Source organism: Ipomoea triloba, chromosome 14 (genome assembly GCF_003576645.1).
Source record: "Ipomoea triloba cultivar NCNSP0323 chromosome 14, ASM357664v1".
Lineage (NCBI taxonomy): Eukaryota > Viridiplantae > Streptophyta > Magnoliopsida > Solanales > Convolvulaceae > Ipomoea > Ipomoea triloba.
Genome location: NC_044929.1, coordinates 1,149,163 through 1,168,604, shown reverse-complemented (window position 1 = coordinate 1,168,604; position 19,442 = coordinate 1,149,163). Strand labels below are relative to the sequence as shown.

Sequence of the window (19,442 nt, the reverse complement as noted above, 5' to 3'; positions counted from 1 at the left end):
TATAGTCTACAAATTATGGCAAATGAGATAACTAAGCGTGTTCTCTCCTTTTGTGCCTTCCACGATTACCTTTGAGATGCATTAGCAAAAAATCTGTTGAGCGTAAGTAACTATAACGTTATCTTGACCGTTAGATAGGTTTAGACGTATGTGGCTAATCTACCAACTCGTCTACTTCTCCCGCCTTGCCTTAAACATCTTTCTGCTATTAGTCTAGTCAAACATCTAGATCGATTACCAAGTTAAAGGTGACCTCAATCGTAATTTTTCCAGCACAACCATTAATGGAGAAATTCTACAAATCTAATAATCATTTTCAAATATGTTGTTGACATGAACAACAATCGCATGTGCAACCACAAGAAAAAAGTATACTTCTTGGTAATTGTTAACCATTTGGCCAAGAAATTAACAATAAAAAGAACTTAAATTAGCAAACTAAGGTGAAAAAAGTATACTTCTTGGTAATTGTTAACCATTTGGCCAAGAAATTAACAATAAAAAGAACTTAAATTAGCAAACTAAGGTAACATTTATCAGAAATTTTATAATTTGATACAAATGAGGAACTACCCAAGTAAGATAACAAGGATTAAACTTGCCACTTCCCTATGAAAAGGATTAGTGAAGTTGCCTACAATTGAGGGGATAAGTATACACTTGTGTTTGAAAGGCAACCGCCTACCTTTTGCAGACGGCAAATTATTGTGTGGACCATGAATGCAATATACAATTTTAATATATTAAAAATATATTATTTGTGTACTGAATATACATAATTTGATAATATATAAAAAATTATTTACTTTTAGTATATTAAAAATATACTTTTTATCTATGGTTCACACAAATATTTGTGAACTATGGTCCATGGAATACTGATTGTTTGCCAACCTTTCAAGAGGATGTCATTTGCTCGAAGCAAATTCATTATATTTTTATGAGTACTATTGACTCTGTTACAGGCAAATTCATTAATCATTATCTTGTTTAGTCATGAGTTTCGTTTTTAGAGTCTTCCCCTTCTTTTGATAAAAAAAAAGTGTTATTTTTCCTTTAAAAGTAATTAAATTATATAGTACGGTAAATAAAATTTGTGTATATGCATTTTTTAATTAGACCACCGGGTGTCTTTAAGTAGGTCATAATTGTAGGAGGCATATTTAATCCCGTACATAATTTTACCTACTATATAATATATAATTTTATTTACCGTACTATACATAATTGTAGGCCATAAGCCCATAATCGTAGGAGGCATATTTAACTCCGTATCATACTCAGACTAACAAAATACATAATACAACTCAGGAAACATTAAAAACCCATCTTTATATATATATTGACTTACCTATTTGTGCGGAAGTTTAGAATTTTGCTTGGACTGATTTGCCCCTTATTGATGTTTATGAGAATTGAATTGCTGATTATTAGCATGAATTTAGGTGTATGTTAGACTCTTAATCATAGTCATTGATCACTTATTTTTTATGATAAAGATTTGTCATTAATTTTTATATAAGATATGTGTTCTCGTGTAAACGCAAACATATATATAATGAGACCAAACATGGTTAGTCAACCCACGTTTGTGTTTTACTTTGACCTTTTTAACGGCAGTAGTATATGCATAAACGTGGCTTGACCAATCTGAAACTATATCTTCAAATTGAAGTTTTGAACCACTGTCGGATTTCATTTTGAAACTTCTAGTCATTGATGAATTAATAAAATAAGTTTAAAAATTTAATAAAATAAGTTTATTTGTCAGTTAGGGTCGATGGAGTTTATTTGTACGCGTGCGAACAGTGATTGTGAGTTGCATTCATCACATAAAAAAAAGTTTATTTGGTCACAATTGAAATTTATTGATTGTTTGTTCACACATGATTGTCACCCTTACTTTACTTTGTGTTCAAGCACAAACTGTATAATCAATTCAAATATGATGAACATTGAATTCAAACTTAATAAATATTATGATTTCTAATATATATTCTATATCCAAAATATATTATATATATTGATAAAAACCTATAACTAGAAAGCCATGACCATTATATTAATGTATTATTAATATACATTGAAGCTACAATCTCATTCATCATCAATAATCTCCCCCTTTTTCTATTGGACAGTGACCTGTAAAGGATCAAGTCTAGCAATATGTGACTATAAAATTGTTGAGCTGGTAAATTCAGCAACCTACTTATCGAAAACGTGACAGTATAAAAATAAAATAAAATTGCGCCTTTGAGCTATAATTTTTTGCGTAGTAATAAACTCTTCATCCTAACGATTTCAATACTGAGTAAGAAAATTACTTATTTGGATATCCACCACTGGTGCTAGAAGTAGAAGAGCTATTTATCCAATTGTCAGTTAAAGAATCAGTTGAAGCTGGGGATTTGGTTTTCTTCAACAAGATGGCATCTTCTGATGAAGGGGCAATAAGTACTTCATGATTATCTTCTTTCCAATCTCTGAACTCCCCATTCTGAATATCAATCAGTGTTGCCAACACTTCATCCATGGAGGGCCTCATCTCCTTCTCAGGCTGCAGGCATTGAAACCCTAGCTCAGCAACCTTAGTAGTCATATGTAGAATGTTGTTGTCTGTTTCAACCCCAAGAAATGGATCAATTAGCTCTCCAATTTCATGTCTTAGGATTTTGGTCATGGCAAAATTGGCCAAGTTGATCTCATGTCTATGCCTGGTTATGTCAACCGCAGGCATAGACGATAACAGCTCGATCAGCACGACCCCGAAGCTGTAAACGTCACTCTTATCAGTCAATTGGAAACACTCGTTGTACTCCGGATCGACATACCCCGGGGTCCCCTGAGGGGCCGTCGAGACATGGGTAACGTTGTCGGGGAAAAGCCTCGAGAGCCCGAAATCGGAGACCTTAACGCCGAAATTGCTGTCGAGGAGAATGTTGCTAGTCTTGACATCGCGGTGGATGACGTCCGTGGCGTGGAGGTAGGCCAACGCTCCCGCGGTCTCGATGGCGACGTTCATCCTAATGGGCCATGAGAGCAATCCTTCTTTGGCTCTTTGGCCATGGAGGTGATCAGCAAGGGTTCCATTGCAAACATATTCATAAACAAGGAGCCCATGGCTATGCCTTGATGTGCATCGCCCATAAAGGGTCACAAGATTTGGGTGCCTTAAGCGGCTAATAATTTCAACTTCATTCATAAACAGCTCCGTTCTCTTGGGGTTGAATTCATACAGCCGCTTCACTGCAACTTCTCTCCCATCTCTAAGCTTTCCTGGTTATAAGTAATACATAAACATGAACATTGTTCCTAATACTTCTTGAATATAAAATATGGGGTAAATCTCCTGTAAGGTCGTCTTATAGATCCTTACACGCGAAACATGTCGGGATAATGTGAAAATTTAATACTTCATTCTTCCCATTTCATAATATTTCGCAGTATTGCAAAAATCCGACCTAGGCACCGATTATTAAACGGCGTTTAGGCGTTTGCCGACAGCCTAGCATATCACCATAATTGGTGGTCTAGGCGGCAGACTGGGCCGCCTAAATGCCGCTAGGCACGAGGTGACCTAGTTGGTCGATTAGTTATCGTTCTCGTATTTTTTAAATGTGTTATTTCACTCAAAACCATATCGTTTTGAGCGATATAGCCCTAAATACATTTTTTGGGTTAATATTTAATATTTTAGTATAAAAAAAATATTAAATAGTTTATAATTATCAAATTTTAAAAATTTAAACAAATTTATTAAAAAAATTACAAGGGCGTGCCAATTAATTCCCGTCTAGGCGCTAGATGCCCCAATGAGCGCCTAACTATTTTTTGAACCATGATATTCAGTTTAACATTAATATACAAAATTTATATATTTAGAAACTATATTAAAAGGAGTATTAAATATAAAAATTTAAATTTAAAATTAATTAAAGAAATTAAGCAGAAATGTGTTACCATGGTATACAGTTCCAAAAGCTCCATCGCCTAGTTCTTTGGAAGCGTCGAAGTTATTGGTGGCTTCTTGGAGTTCGGAGTAGGAGAACATAGGAGCTCCGAAGTAGTTACTGTGTTCTTCGCTGTATACATCCATGGTGGCATCAGAAGATGTGTTTCTTGAATTCTTGTGTGAGAAGAACTTAGTCCTTTTCTTGAAAAACCAGATGGTGAAGATAATTCCAAGGGATATGACAAATCCACTGGCTAAAACTGCAAATTGAACACAAGGAGCAGTTCTAATCAGAATATGCTATGGGAATTAATTAAAGAAGCAAGTAGCAGTAATTCAAGAATACATTAAAAAAGTTTGCAGTCACTATTCGAGGGTGTGCACGGGTAAATTCCCAATCTTGTAGCCCTGGCTGACAAAGGACCATGTTGGTCAGAGACGTGAAGGGCCCTGACTGACAAAGGACCATGTTGGTCGGAGATGTGAAGGGCCAATTCAAGCACCTTGCCTCTCGAAAATGTAACAGTATAAGGGAAGTAAAGTTGCGTCTTTGTTGAAAAATTGCTAGGCAGAGGTTTGAAAGGATAAGTCTAGCACCCCCTTCTCGAAGATGTGGCGATATGAGAAAATAAAAGTGGGTATTCACTACAGGTTATAGCTTTTGGCCAAGTGTAAACACTTAATCCTAACAGACCACAAGGAGACAGTAACCAATCTAGGTTGCCCAGACCAACTCAAATCAAGAAGGTTAATAGCCGTTCTCGCTAGAATCAACTTGTAACCTTATGGTTACCAACTCGATCAACAGTCTGACTAACTTAGGTAGGATTGTCCTAATTATCTCGAATATTTATAAGAAGAAAGAATATGTTTTACCTGCAGCTAGAATCCCTTTCCATGGAGAGGAGGAAGATGAATGAACACATCTGAATTGATTTGTTTTCTTGTCAGTCACACATTGCCCCCCTAATCTGTAGTGACACTCAGAACAATTTTCAGTCAAAAACCAGCTTATGAAAAACTCAGAACCTAGCATAGCAAACAAATCAGTAGCATTATTGCTTGTCTCATTCTGCTTGAGTGGCAATTGGATGACTGAACAATGAGGAGGAACATTGAATCCTGTGAAATTATTGGGATTTCTGTAAAACACACTAAAACCTTCACAGCCATAGCTTTCATAACCAAGAAATTGATCACCTGTCTTATTGCTACTTATATTGCTGCATTTCAACAAAGTGATAATGGGACTGACTCTGTATGTAACAGAGGGAGAATTTGGGAATGAGATATTCCTATTGAAAGACTGGCAACTTCTGTTCTGCAATAAACCAGACAGCTTTTGATCCGAAAGCTGAAGAAAAGGAACATCCTGGTACTGAATATCATACACATCTCTTCTCAATTCAAGTTTTGGGTATGGTTTAGCATCACAATCTACCATTAACAGCCCACAATCGGGCCGCGAGGATTGGGTTAAAGGAAACCTTGTGGTGTTAAGGCCTCCACAGGGGAACTCCTCTGGGCAATCATTGTGGGTTTTGTTTGAGGCTAGGGATGAATGAAAGAGGAGTAAATGGCAGACGAAGAAGAAAATAGGGAAAGAAGGTATAGCCATAGTATCATATATGGTTTTGGTTGGTTTCTTGCAAGAAAACCATGTAAACATTAGTATAGGATGGTTTTGGCTGGTTTCTTGCTATAACCTTAAACAATGAGGTCTTATCTGCAATAATTGACTTGGAAATGTCTTCAAGGACTTGAGCAAACCGACTTTTCATGGAATCAACGTAGCAGCCTCGCAGTCTTGAGATAGTGGTGGAACAATTAATCTACCAGTGGGAACACTTTGACCTTAGCTTTCATATTAGCAGAGAAGATTTCTGGAGAAAGTTGCATTTTTGTGAATAACTTATAATGAACCTTGAAGAAAAAAACAATTAAAGATATAAGTAGATGGTCATAACTTCTTGAGTGAATATTCCTCCATTTTTCTTGGCTGTGGTGCAACGTGCAATTAACTTTTTGATGCTTCTCTGTTACTGAAATAGATCATCCTACAAAGAATTGGCTGCAAACAATTGACCTTAGACTTTTCAGCAACTCATGGGAAAAAGGATTTGGGGTTAGAGAGGCTCGAACTCAGGATCACTCTAAGCTATGAGACCTACGCGCTAGCCAACTGCGCCACCACCCCTTGTTAATATTCTTCCATACATTTATATGACATCTCTTCGGTTGAGGACTGGTTTTCAACAATGATTCCACATGTATATGTACTTGAGTTGTTTGATGATAAAGAATACCTCATACAAGATCGCTGGTAAAAGGAATGGTGTCTTTGGGAGTTTGACGGACATAAGACACCTACAAAATAAAATAAATTTTGTTTCATTAAGTGATCTAACTAACTTTGCTAAGTATATTAAGTCTAACAACTATTCAATACTTTTTTAAAATCTAGAGTTGGTATATACCTATGATGTTGAGGGAGAGGAAAAACAAGGCTTAGGAGGGATTTCTAAATTGGATAGGTTGCCTTCTAACATTTTCACTATCTTAGACATTGATGGTCGGATGGCTGGATCCATATATTTGCATGCACCACAAACTCAGTATTACCATCTTTCTTGCATATTCATTCTCTCCTCATTTGTAATTCCAGTTAGCTCAAGCTCTTCATCTAATTCAAGTCGTGAATGAATCCAATGTGAAAAGTATATTTCACTTTCATGACTATTTCATTGCCACAAGACTCCCATTATGCATCTTTCCTTTGTATACGCAACCATAGCCTCCTTGACCGAGTTGATTCTTAAAGGACTCTGTCATTTTTTTAACTTTTGAGAAACTGTAGCTTTTTGGAGCAAGTGATTCATAAGTCATTAGAAAGTTTTCCAACCTTTGCTCGTTATATGTTTTAGTTTTGATGAAATTCAAAATTTGTTCAAAGAAATATTTCTTTATGAGGAAGAGCATAAGGATGACAAATATTGCAATTCAACCAACACAAGCAGCTGCAAATAAAGTTAATGGAGTAATATAATGCTTCCTAATTAAGTGGTTTGCACAATGTATCTCTTGTGTACCATATTAGGAATTAAGTGGTTTGCACAATGTATCTCTTGTGTACCATATCAGGATTTCAAAGGTTGATAACTTTATACCTATATCCTATATGTACGCATGGTTCATTGAACACTAATGTGTCATTTGAAACAAAATAAGTCTTTCTCACACGTCCACGAATTTATTTGTAAAATGTACAAAATAATTCTTTCTCACACGTCCACGTATTTATTTGTAAAATGTATAAACTAACGAAATCTATTTGATATTTTCAGCAACTCTTGGAGAAAAACATTTTGGTACAAGAGAGGCTCAAACTCTCAACCTCAAGATCACTCTATAAGCTATGAGACCTACGCACTAGCCAACTACGCCACCACCCCTGTTGATAATTCTCCATACATACTGTTGAAGACTGGTTTTCAACATATGATTCCACATGTACATGTACTTGAGTTGTTTGATGATAAATAATGTCTCATGCAAGATCGCTGGTAAGGGGACTGGTGTCATTGTGACTTTGACGAACGTAAGAGACCTACAAAATAAAATAAAATAAATCTTGTTTCATTAACACTCGTAGTCTAGCTAACTTTGCTAAGTTTCTTAAGTCTAGCAGCGTAAGTTTGTAACTCTAGGAAGTCACAAATTCAATTGTATAATGATTCTGCAATATATGATAGAAGCATTTAAAAATCTAGAGCTGAGGTTTACCTCTGATGTTGAGGGAGAGGAAAAGCAAGGCTTAGGAGGGATTTCTAAATTGGATAGGTTGCCTTCTAACATTTCCACTATCTTTGACATAGATGGTCGGATGGCTGGATCCATTTGTATGCACCACAAACTCACAATTACCATCTTTCTTGCATATTCATTCTCCTCTTCATTTGTAATTCCAGTTAGCTCAAGCTCTTCATCTAATTGAAGTCGTGAATGAATCCAATGTGGAAAGTATATTTCACTTGCACGACTAACGCCAACATCAACATTCTTTCTTCCTCCAACCATCTCAAGGACCATCATTCCATAACTGTACACATCTGACTTGTAAGAAATTCCCCCAATACTTCTGCATACAACTTCTGGAGCAATGTATCCAATCGTTCCTCGTGCACCAACTATAGATACAGTGCTCTCTTTATTCACGCACAACTTAGCAAGACCAAAATCAGAGATTTTAGGACAGAAGTTTTCATCTAGTAGAATATTATGGGGCTTTATATCAAAATGTAGAATTCGAGTGTTGCACCCACGATGCAAGTACTCCAGTCCTCGGGCTATTCCAATTGCTATGTTGTATAAAACCTTCCATCCCAATTGACGCCTTGTCGAAGACGTGTTCTCGTAAATAAACTTCTCAAGAGACCCATTACTCATGAATTCATAAACGAGAGCTCTTTTCCGACTATCAAAACAAAATCCATTAAGTGAAACAATGTTGACATGGGATGTCCTACTAATACTTGCAACTTCATTAATAAATCCTTCTCCATCTTCTTTCAAATCCTTCAAAACCTTAACTGCCACAGCACTACCATTATGCATGTTGCCTTTGTAAACGCAACCAAAGCCTCCTTGACCTAGTTGATTCTTGAAAGATTCTGTCATTTTTCTGAGTTCTGAATAGCTATACCTTTTAGGAGCAAGTGATCCATATTTTGCTAGAAAGTTCTCTAGAGCTTGCTCATCATTTGTTTTAGTTCTAATCAAACTCCAAACATGTCCACAAAGATATTTCCTTCTGAAGTAGAACATTAAGATGATAATTATTGCAATTCCCCCAATACAAGCTCCTGTAACTGTTCATAAAATTCAGTTTTAGATCAAATGAAGTTAATCAAGTAAAGCTTCCTGGTTTGCACAATGTGCCTTGTTGTGAGGAAAGGTAGAAATGTGAATGTGAGTGAAAATTAGTTTTTTTGAAAATTAGTTTGATGTATATTGATGCCGAAACCTTTGGGAGCAAGGGTTTTATTTTTTTATTTTTTTATTTTTTTTATTTTTTTTATTTTTAATAGGAAGAAAAGTACTGTTTGCCAAGAAAATCTGGTGACAGAAAACTAGGTGTAGTTGCTGGTAAGGAGGAAGAGACTTGGAAGAGATGAAAAGGATAACTAAATATGTAAGAGTTAAAATAGTTTTGACTTATATTGATGTGTATTATGTACATTAGTACAAGCTAAGGATTATATATGAGATCGTACTATAGAACGTGGTAACTATTAGGAAACAAGGGGAAAATTGCATATTTCGTCTTTGAGTTATACACTTATACCCAAGTTTTGACTCAGTCCCTCAGTTATGAATATATCCATTTTTAGTACTTCACTTATGAGCAAAGTGGCGTGTTTGGTCCCGGACGTTAGGAATCTGTTTAAACTGACGGAAAAACTAAAAAAAACCTTTAAAATTTGAGAGGTAAACTAAGAAATTCACATTTTATTTTCTTTCTTATATAAAACCACTTTGGCATCATTATTTTTCACTTCCCAACCTCCTATTACAAGGGTTTTCAACTCCAAAAGCATTTCAATAACTTTCGTAGGGTTTTTAACTCCAAAAGCATTTCAATAACTTTCGTATGACTTGTTAAAAACCTGGTTCTTGTATAAGGAACCTGAGACTCAGTACAAAACAAGGAAACACTTGATCATTGTCTTCAGGTGTGAAACACACTATCCTAACAGTTTTCGAGTTCCCTTACTAAGGCAGCAAAGGTAATCAACTCAGAACTTTTGAAATACAAAATGTGTTAAATTTCTCAGGTTGCTTGGATGAGAAATTCACGAACGGAGTAACTAAAGATTTTTAGTATATAAAAATTCTTTTGTAAACTATGCAGTAGCTTAGTCAATAATCGTATATCCTGGCAACATATGATGCCAAAGTGGTTTTATATAAGAAAGAAAATAAAATGTGAATTTCCTAGTTTACCTCTTAAACTTTAAAGGTTTTTTTTTTTAGTTTTTTCGCCAGTTTAAACAGATCCCTAACGTTAGGGACCAAACACACCACTTCACTTATAACTTAGGGACTAAAAATGGATATCGTCATAATTGAAGGACTGAATTAGAACTTGAGTATACCTCAAAGGGCATGCAATCTTTCCGGAAACAAATTACACTATTTTTATAACTATTGTCTTGGGTAATGAATAAAGTCAGTAGCCATGGAGTTTATGCAATAAATAAAATGTGAGTACATCCTACCTAAAACATTCTATAAGCAGAATGGAATTTACCAGGAAAAAGAAGAAAATATATTTGTACCTGCAACCAGAATCCATTTCCGCGGAGAGGAGGAAGTGACCGTATCATTCAAAACTAAGCAATTGAATTGATTTGTTTTCCTATCAGTCAGACATTGCCCTCCTGATTTGTAGTGACAGTCTAAACAATTTTCAGTCAAAAACCAGCTTACGAAAAACTCAGAAGCTAGCATAGGAAACAAGCCACTAGCATTTGGTAAACTCTGCTGGAGTGGCAGTTGGATGATTGAACAATTAGGAGGAATAACATCGTTGGCTGTTGAATTACCTTGAGAACCATTAATGGGATTTATGTAAAACACACTGAAGCCTTCACAGCCATGGTAGCTTTCATAACCAAGGAATTGATCACCTGTCGTGTTGCTGCATTTCAACAAAGTGATAATGGGACTGACTATATGTAACAGAGGGAGAATTTGGGAAAGAGATATTCCTATTGAAAGACTGGCAACTTCTGCTCTGCAATAAACCAGACAGATTTCGGTCCGAAAGCTGGAGATAAGGAACATCCTGGTACACAATATCATACCCATCGTCTCTTCCCAAATCAAGTTTTGGGTATGGTTTAGCATCACAATCTACCCTTAACAGCCCACAATCGGGCCGCGAGGATTGGGTTAAAGGAAACCGTGTGGTGTTAAGGCCTCCACAGGGGAATTCCTCTGGGCAATAATCATTGTGGGTTTTGTTTGAGGCTTGGGATGAATGAAAGAGGAGTAAATGGCAGATGAAGAAGAAAATAGGGAAAGAAGGTATAGCCATAGTATCATATATGGTATATCACTTTAATTTGCAAGAAAACCATGTAAACATTAGTATAGGATGGTTTTGGTTGGTTTCTTGGTATGTCCTTAAACAATGAGGTCTTTTCTGCAATAATTGACTTGGAAATTTCTGCATGGACTTGAGCAAACCGACTTTTCATGGAATCAACGTAGCAGCCTCGTGATAGTGGACTAGTGGTGGAACAATTAATCTATCAGTGAGAACGCTTTGACCTTAGCTTTTATATTAGCAGAAAATTGTATTTTTCATCTAAAAGTCATAATGAGCCTTTGGGGTCTCTCGACCTCAGGAATACTCTAAGCTATGAGACCTACACGCTAGCCAACTGCGCCACCACCCCTTGTTGATATTTCTCCATACATACATAAAACATGGTTCGATTGAGGACTGGTTTTCAACATATGATTCCACATGTACGTGTACTTGAGTTTGTTTGATGATAAATAATGCCTCATGCAAGATCGCTGCTAAAAGGAATAGTGTCATTCGAACTTTGACGGACATAAGACACCTACAAATAATATGTTACAATTTACAATGAGACCACTACATATACGTGATGTGCCTTGGGCCAAAAGTTCCATTTTATTCACAATTTACCAGCATTGGCAATTTCTTTTGTGTAAATACTTAATAGTAGTCATTTCCATTTTTGTCCTATTGTTATTGGGGTATTGCCAATTTTAGTCCACTTCATTAATTTTTGCCACGGCCAGTCTTATTTAGTCCTTACCACTTTTAGTCCACCGTTAAAATTTTCGTCAAGTGGCCGTCCTAAACAGGGGTATTTTTGGTCTTTTCATGTTTTGGTCATTTCCTTGACCCTTTGCAGTGGTTTTCCTTACACATTTTCATCCAATGAAGAGGTCCAGCGAAAGCCATGTGAGTCATATTACAAAGTCATGGCTTTCGTCGGACCTCTTCATTAGATGAAAATGTGTAAGGAAAATTACTGCAAAGGGTTAAGGAGATGATCAAAGCATGAAAAGACCAAAATACCCCTGTTTTGGACGGTTATTTGACAAAAATTTTAACGATGGACTAAAAGTGGCAAGGACTAAATAAGACTGGTCGCAATGTGGCAAAAATTAATAAAGTGGACTAAAATTGGCAATGCCCTAATAACAGTATGACCAAAAATGGAAATAATAGTATGATCTAACCATCTAAACAAGGGATTTAGGTATCAAGGAAAGAATCAAACACCCAACCCCTTTACAGTATGAGAATTGAAGCATATTATATTACAGAATCCAAAAATTCATGTTGTAGGCTATACCTCTCTGATCTTGTAGGAGAAGAAAAGTAGGGTTTGGGAGGGATCTCCAAATTGGACAGGTTTCCTTCTAACATCTCCACAACCCTAGACATTGATGGCCGGCTTGCAGGATCTAATTGTATGCACCACAAACTAACAATTATCATCTTTCTTACACATTTATCATCTTCTTCTTGTGTGATTCCATGGAGTTCAAGATCTTGTAATTTCAGCCGTGAATGAATCCAATATGGAAAATACATCTCACTTGTGTGACTAACTTCAACATCGAAATTCCTTCTTCCTCCGACCATCTCAAGTACCATCATCCCATAACTGTAGACGTCCGACTTGTAAGAAATTCCACCAATACTTCTGCATACGACTTCTGGAGCAATGTATCCAACTGTTCCCCGTGCACCGATCACTGACGACAGAATGCTGTCTTTATTTGTGCACAGCTTAGCAAGACCAAAATCAGAGATTTTAGGACAAAAGTCTTCGTCAAGAAGAATATTATGGGGTTTTATGTCAAAATGTAGAATTCGAGTGTTGCACCCACGATGCAAGTACTCTAGCCCTCGGGCTATTCCTATTGCTATTTTGTACAAAACTTTCCATTCCAGTTGACGACCTATGAAACTCTTGTTCCCGTAAATAAACCTCTCAAGAGATCCATTACTCATGAACTCGTAGATGAGCACTTTTTTCCGACCATCGAAACAAAATCCCTTTAGTGTGACAACATTGACATGAGATGTCCTAATAATACTCCCTAATTCATTGATAAACTCTTCTTCACCATCTTTTAGATCCTTCAAAACCTTAACTGCCACAAGACTCCCATCATGCATCTTTCCTTTGTATACGCAACCATAGCCTCCTTGACCGAGTTGATTCTTGAAGGACTCTGTCATTTTTCTAACTTCTGAATAATTGTACCTTTTTGTAGCAAGTGATCCATAAGTAGTCATTAGAAAGCTCTCCAACCTTTGCTCGTTATATGTTTTAGTTCTGATCAAATTCCAAATTTGTCCAAAGAAATATCTCTTTCTGAGGAAGTGCATAAGGATGACAAATATTGCAATCCCACCAACACAAGCAGCTGCAAAAAATAATTTTAAAAACAAATCAATTTTACATCAAATAAAGTTAATGGAGTAATGCTTCCTATATTGGTTTGCACAATGTATCTGTTTGATTTACAGGAAAACTCACAGTCGTTAAGGTGGACTCTGGGTGAATCCCTCTTTCTAAACTTAACCGATAAAAGACCACAAGAAGGTGAATCAATCTATATATATATTACCCATAAGTCATAGTTGATCAATTCAAACAAAAAAAGTTATTAGACAGCTTTACAAGAAGTTCAACTTAGAGTCTTATGGTTATTAAGTCTGACCAAGTTGATTGGTTACCTACACAATACATCTCTAATTGCATGTGTGAGAAGGCAAGTATGTTAAGTACTTTATATTTAGAAAATATTTTGGGGAAAAGGAGAAGAAGAAGAGAAAATGATACATTAACTGCTGATACACTTGTAAATAGTAATAAAAGGGGAGGCAAACATATTACCTGTTATAATAACAATCTTGAGATTTCGTTTTCGCTTTCCTTTGGCTGGGGGAGAACCTGTAAATTATACATTTTTAATTAGTTGGGAAGCTATTATTAAGTTTAACTAAGTTAGCTTGTCATCTAATAACATTACTATTATTTTTTATAATAAAAAAAAAGATTTCAAATTCTAGTCACATCCCAATTAGGGTTGACATTGTTGTTGAAACAGATAATAAGTTATAGTGTATAAATAAAAATTAAAAACGTATTAAGTCCAAGATTATGTTCAGAAAACAATGAAAATACTTTTTTTTTTAATGGATTATTGAAACAAAATCTGATTGCAACAAATTATTTTTAGTATACCAGAATGCTTAATGCTTTGCCAAGAAGACATGATTAGGTGATTTAGTAAAGAGCATCGGTAACCTAAATCCACGGAGACTCAAATCCGCTCCCTTCCATGAGGGAGTGTAAACCAGGTGTCACTAAACTACAAGGTCTTTGACGTGGTTACCATTACGCTAAAAGAACTAATAAGTGATATCAGAGTCAGGTCACTGGTTCAAGTTCTAACCAAAGCAGTTAAGTTTGGCTAGTGCTCGGAGAAGAAATTGTTAGACAAAGGTCAACAATGGTCAAGTCCAATACCATGTGGCTAAGAAATTATTGGGTGGGAGCCTATAAAGGGTCAAATTCAACTCTCAAAAATGCAATCATTATTGTGTGGATCATGATCCACATAGATACTAAAAAGTATATGATTTTTTATGGTCCACACAATAATTTGCCTCGAAAATACTAGTCAACACCATGTGATTAGGGGATTGTTGGGCGAAAGCGTATAAAGGGTCAAGTCCAACTCTCTAAAATGCAATTATTATTGCGTGGACCATGATCCACACAGGTACTAAAAGTACATGATTTTTTATAGTCCACACAATAACTTGTCTCGAAAATATAATAGTCTTCTGTAAGAAAATAAAATTGTGCCTTCGCTTTTGGGGTGAACACTTGATCCTAGATTCCTAGCATGCTATCCATGCAAACTAGGAAGATGAATTAAGGTAATTTATTTATAGTTGTTACCGTACCTATGGAAACCAAGCAATTGAATTCATTTGTTTCCGTTTGAGTCAGACATCGTCCTCCTGATCCGAAACACTTGGCACAATCCCCAGTCAAAGACCAGGTCAGGTAAAACTCAGAAGTCAGAGTAAAAAACTTTTCACCTGCAACATCATCTGCTTCATCTTGAGCTGGAAATTGGATCAATGAACAGTTAGGAGGAAGACGATGCACGTATCCTGTATCCTGAGACATATTTGTCGTATAAGGATCTCTGTAATACACAGTAAATCCTTCACAGCCATAACTTTGATACCCATCAGCAGTATTGTTGTCGCTACAGTTGAACAACGTTTGAACGGGAGTTCTCACGTACGTGATCGAAAGGGTGGTCTGAAAAGATTTCCTTATCGAGGAGAAATTCCTGGAGAATTGGCAGCTTTTGGTGTCCAGGAAATTGCGCAGATTTGGGTCCAAGAGCAAGATAGAAGAACCGTCGTGGAACTTAGCATCATACGCTTTTCCCCCTGATTCGATTCTTGGGTATGGTTTAGCATCGCAATCTAGCCTTAACAGCCCACAATCGGGTCGTGAGGATTGGGTTAAAGGGAAGCGTAGGACTCCGAGGGTTCCACAGGGAAATTCCTCAGGGCACTCATCAGGTTCATGTTCATCATCTTGTGTCTGGGCAAAACAATGAAGGAGAAGTATATGACAGAGTATCAAGAAAAGGGTAAAAAAAGATGGTTTTTTAGCCATGGAGATTCTTTTTTTTTTTTTTGGGAATAAACTAGTATGGAGTTTAGTCTAGTCTTATATGCCATGGTTGACTTGAAAAGTATTGCATTGACTTGAGAGAGCAAGCGCATTTTTTCTTCTACATTATTATGTCCACATATAGCTTATTTCTAAAATAATTTACATTGTTACACAACTTTTCAGACCTCCTCTCCCATTGGTTGGTCGGAAAGAATTAGGCACTTTAAATTCTCAACTAAAGAACAATACAAAAAATAATTAAATTGCCACCGAGTTTTTTTAAAAAAGTTTTCTCCAATATGAGCTATTGGTTTTAATTAGATCCATGGCTGAGATCAAATCTATTTTTTACCTGAAGTCTATTACCGCACCTGATCTTCATATATATATATATATATATATATATATATATATATATATATATATGTCATTGTCACTCTTTTCCAAAGTCTGTATCACAGTATGGACAGATCTTAGTCATTGAATACTTGAGATCAATATGACTTAGATTTCATCAATCGTACAACGTACATGCAACTGAATAGTGGAATATTCTTTTATTATGGTATATAATTTGAACAGAAATATTTTTTTTATCAATATTTTAATATTGATTTGAAGCATGTATGTATGTATGTATATGTATGTATGGGTATTTCAAATGGGTTTGGAGTAAGCATGGACAACATTCATTCATGTTCAAGTAGTCATTTATATGTTCTGGTTCAATTCATATTTGAAAATTGCTAAATAGACAAGTACCTACCTCTATTGTCATCCATAATAGCATGGGTAGTGTTATATGATATGACTTATGAATTGACAGATAAGTAAAATGAAAGTTTACAGATAATAGTAATGGTGATTATAAATAAAACTTTGTGTATGTGCTACTTATTTTGAAAAAAAAAAAAACAATAAACAAATATTTTTCAAATCCTTTGTTGAATTGGAAAAATGAAAAACAACGCTAAAAAACACAAATGTTTTACTTGTTTTTCATTTACCAGAAAAATGAAAGAAAACAAATTCCAAGAACCAAACACTTTTAAATCTCATGATAAATCATAGAAATTTTTGAGAAATAAATATACCAAAACCATTTAATCATATACTTTAAAAAAACGAAACAAGCATGTAAATCACTTTATAACTATAACATAGAAAGCTAGAAGGATAAGTTAATCTTTATGAAGGAAAAATTATATTTTTATTCTAAGTAATATGCTTACAGTGAACTAGTTGGCTCATTTCCTAGCTATGAGCACTGGCGTGCTCTCAATCGTTCGTTTTTATTGGTAGTTCTCTCCCTGGGATTATTTACTGCAATTTTTGAGTTGATTTAATGAATTTTCTCTTTAAAAAAATGCTTATGATCACTTCTAAATTATTAATGTATCTATATATTAAAATGTATTAGTGAAGCATAAGTGGGGTGGTGGCGCAGTTGGCTAGCGCGTAGGTCTCATAGCTTTGGGTGATCCTGAGGTCGAGAGTTCGAGCCTCTCTCACCCCAATTCTTTTTGCCCAAGAGATGCTGAACCCGTGCGTGGTAGGGTTTTGTTCAATTTGATTTTGCATACACATGAGGATATATTATGGGTAATGAAATTTTGAACACAAATGATGAGCATATCAGTATTGATTATACATTTTTATATGGGTTAATCACATTTTTGTCTTTTTTTTTTTGTTTTGGAAAACCAAACAACCAAATGCATTAGAATAAGCGTTACAATACAAATAGGAGTATAATCAATCCAACTAGTATGACCAGCATCAAAACGAGTAGCTCGAGCTAACTTGTGGGCAAACTTATTCGCTAATCAAGTAAGAAACTGAAAAGACACCACTTCAAAGTGTTGTTGAAAGAGCTGACATTCATTTATAACACAACACGTATAAGAGCGATTCGACATGGTACCATTGATCATATTATAATCCGAGAAAACCTTAATTTTCGTTATACCCCATATCCTTGACCCAAGAGAGAGCCTCCTTAATCGCAAGAGCTTCGGCTAGGTGTGGATCGTTCAAGCATCGAATATCACCATTCTTAGCCGCCACAAAATTCCCATGCATATCCCTGATCACCACAACAAAAATAACCCTGCTCAAACATTTTTGTCTTTTAATTATTAACGACATAGTATTATGTATGTATGAATACTTTCAGTGACGGAGCTGCCCTGGGGGCAGTGGGGGCACCTGCCCCCACTCACCCCACCCCCACCCCATATATAGCTTTGTATGTATATATGTATATATATCCCACCCCATATATAGCTTTGTATGTATATATGTATATATATACCTGCCCATATATAGCTTTGTATGTATATATGTATATATATACCTGTTTTAGATAAGCTTTGTATGTATATATGTATATATATACCTGTTTTAGATATAAATATATAAAAACAGATTATATATATACCTGTTTTAGATATAAATATATAAAAACAGATGATATATATACCTGTTTTAGATATAAATATATAAAAACAGATGTATTAAACAAAGTATAATTGTGTAAGCTAGACAAGATGGTAGAATTGTGTTTTGCTTTAGCAAAGGTTGTGTGTTCGAATCCTATGTGAAGCACAATTGTTTATGCGAATCCTGTAGCTTCTTTAGTGATTTTTTTATACACAAGATTCTTGTGCTAAGAAAGGTTATGGCCTTATGGGGTTCAATTCCCTTGCTTTAAAAAAGTTTTATGAATTTTTTAATATATATATATATATATATATATATATATATATATATATATATATATATATATATATATATAGAGAGAGAGAGAGAGAGAGAGAGATATGTAATTTATAATTTGTTTTCTATTTGAATTAATTTATCAAATTAATTATGTTTCATATTTTGTTATAAATATTTTTATAAAGTTTTGATATGTTTTATTTATCGCCTATATCCAACAATATTTATGATTATATTTCTTTAAGTATTTCTTTCTTCTTTTTTTTTTTTTTTTAAATATTTCACCCCCGCTGGAACAAATTCCTGGATACGTCCCTGAATACTTTGTAACTGGTGGCTATAATCCCACTACCCTTTATTTAGTGGGTTAGGTACAATTATTATTGGATGTATATATATTTACAGATATCAATGAAAAGTAATTATAAGTTTAAGTGTTCAATTCTATATTTTTCTCTTTTATATTGTTCTGAGTATACGATGATATCATTACATAACATTCACATGAGGATACACTGTAATTTTTCAACAAAATTGTCATTTATTTTCAATTTTAGATTTAGACCATCAATTATTTGATCATGTTGTAAATTTGTCTCTTAATGAATTAAATGGTCTTACTATCACATCACTTTGTAAATATATAATAATAACAATAATAATAATAATAATATATAAATGGTCAAATGGGCTTTGATAATCAGAATTTCAGAGGCCCAAAACATGACAAATAAAAAAATTGTTAGGTCAGTTTGGTATCAATTGCCAATAGCCTATTAAATTAAGGACCTAATTTCACTTATTTTTTGTGTGTCGGTTAAATCGCGAAGAATTTGACCACAATTGTTGACCGCTTAAGCCGCGGAATAATTCTAACCACTCATCCTAACCGACATACCAGCACTGCGTGATTTCTACGTTTGCTTTATCTGAAACGCGTCTCAGACCTATAAATATATCTCAAGCCTTCCCTTCTTTCATCTCGTTCTGATCTGATT

The 19,442-nt window shown here is 35.1% G+C and overlaps 2 protein-coding genes and 1 pseudogene across 3 annotated transcripts; all 3 read right to left on the bottom strand.

Annotated features, from left to right (window-relative positions):
* Nucleotides 1-2,021: 2,021 nt before the first annotated feature.
* On the bottom strand, nucleotides 2,022-5,598 carry LOC116004320 (LEAF RUST 10 DISEASE-RESISTANCE LOCUS RECEPTOR-LIKE PROTEIN KINASE-like 1.1). Of its 2 annotated transcripts, XM_031244311.1 has the most exons (4): nucleotides 5,153-5,598; nucleotides 4,829-5,074; nucleotides 3,961-4,212; nucleotides 2,022-3,276 (listed from the first exon to the last, which is right to left on the bottom strand). In XM_031244311.1, the coding sequence occupies exons 1-4, from the start codon at nucleotides 5,568-5,570 to the stop codon at nucleotides 2,321-2,323; spliced, it is 1,872 nt and encodes a 623-aa protein (XP_031100171.1). In that variant the 5' UTR covers nucleotides 5,571-5,598; the 3' UTR covers nucleotides 2,022-2,320. The 2 variants fall into 2 exon arrangements, with proteins under 2 accessions (XP_031100171.1, XP_031100170.1); XM_031244310.1 differs by having other exon boundaries at nucleotides 4,829-5,598.
* A 1,738-nt stretch (nucleotides 5,599-7,336) lies between these two features.
* On the bottom strand, nucleotides 7,337-11,051 carry LOC116004731 (annotated as a pseudogene).
* A 1,103-nt stretch (nucleotides 11,052-12,154) lies between these two features.
* LOC116004730 (LEAF RUST 10 DISEASE-RESISTANCE LOCUS RECEPTOR-LIKE PROTEIN KINASE-like 2.4) lies at nucleotides 12,155-15,723 on the bottom strand. Its single transcript, XM_031244892.1, has 3 exons — nucleotides 14,991-15,723; nucleotides 13,912-13,968; nucleotides 12,155-13,438 (listed from the first exon to the last, which is right to left on the bottom strand). Exons 1-3 carry the CDS (start codon nucleotides 15,721-15,723, stop codon nucleotides 12,315-12,317), a joined length of 1,914 nt encoding a protein of 637 aa, XP_031100752.1. The 3' UTR covers nucleotides 12,155-12,314.
* Nucleotides 15,724-19,442: the final 3,719 nt, after the last annotated feature.

What these genes read in the sequence shown, in the direction of transcription:
- LOC116004320 (XM_031244310.1), bottom strand. Translation starts at nt 5,570, where the DNA reads ATGGCTATACCTTCTTTCCCTATTTTCTTCTTCGTCTGCCATTTACTC. An exon ending in GAAAGGGATTCTAGCTGCAG is followed by an intron (nt 4,213 to 4,828) that starts GTAAAACATATT and finishes TTCAATTTGCAG; the next exon opens with TTTTAGCCAGTGGATTTGTC. An exon ending in TTTTGGAACTGTATACCATG is followed by an intron (nt 3,277 to 3,960) that starts GTAACACATTTC and finishes ACTTATAACCAG; the next exon opens with GAAAGCTTAGAGATGGGAGA.
- LOC116004730 (XM_031244892.1), bottom strand. Translation starts at nt 15,723, where the DNA reads ATGGCTAAAAAACCATCTTTTTTTACCCTTTTCTTGATACTCTGTCAT. An exon ending in CAATTGCTTGGTTTCCATAG is followed by an intron (nt 13,969 to 14,990) that starts GTACGGTAACAA and finishes TATAATTTACAG; the next exon opens with GTTCTCCCCCAGCCAAAGGA. An exon ending in CAAGATTGTTATTATAACAG is followed by an intron (nt 13,439 to 13,911) that starts GTAATATGTTTG and finishes TATTTTTTGCAG; the next exon opens with CTGCTTGTGTTGGTGGGATT.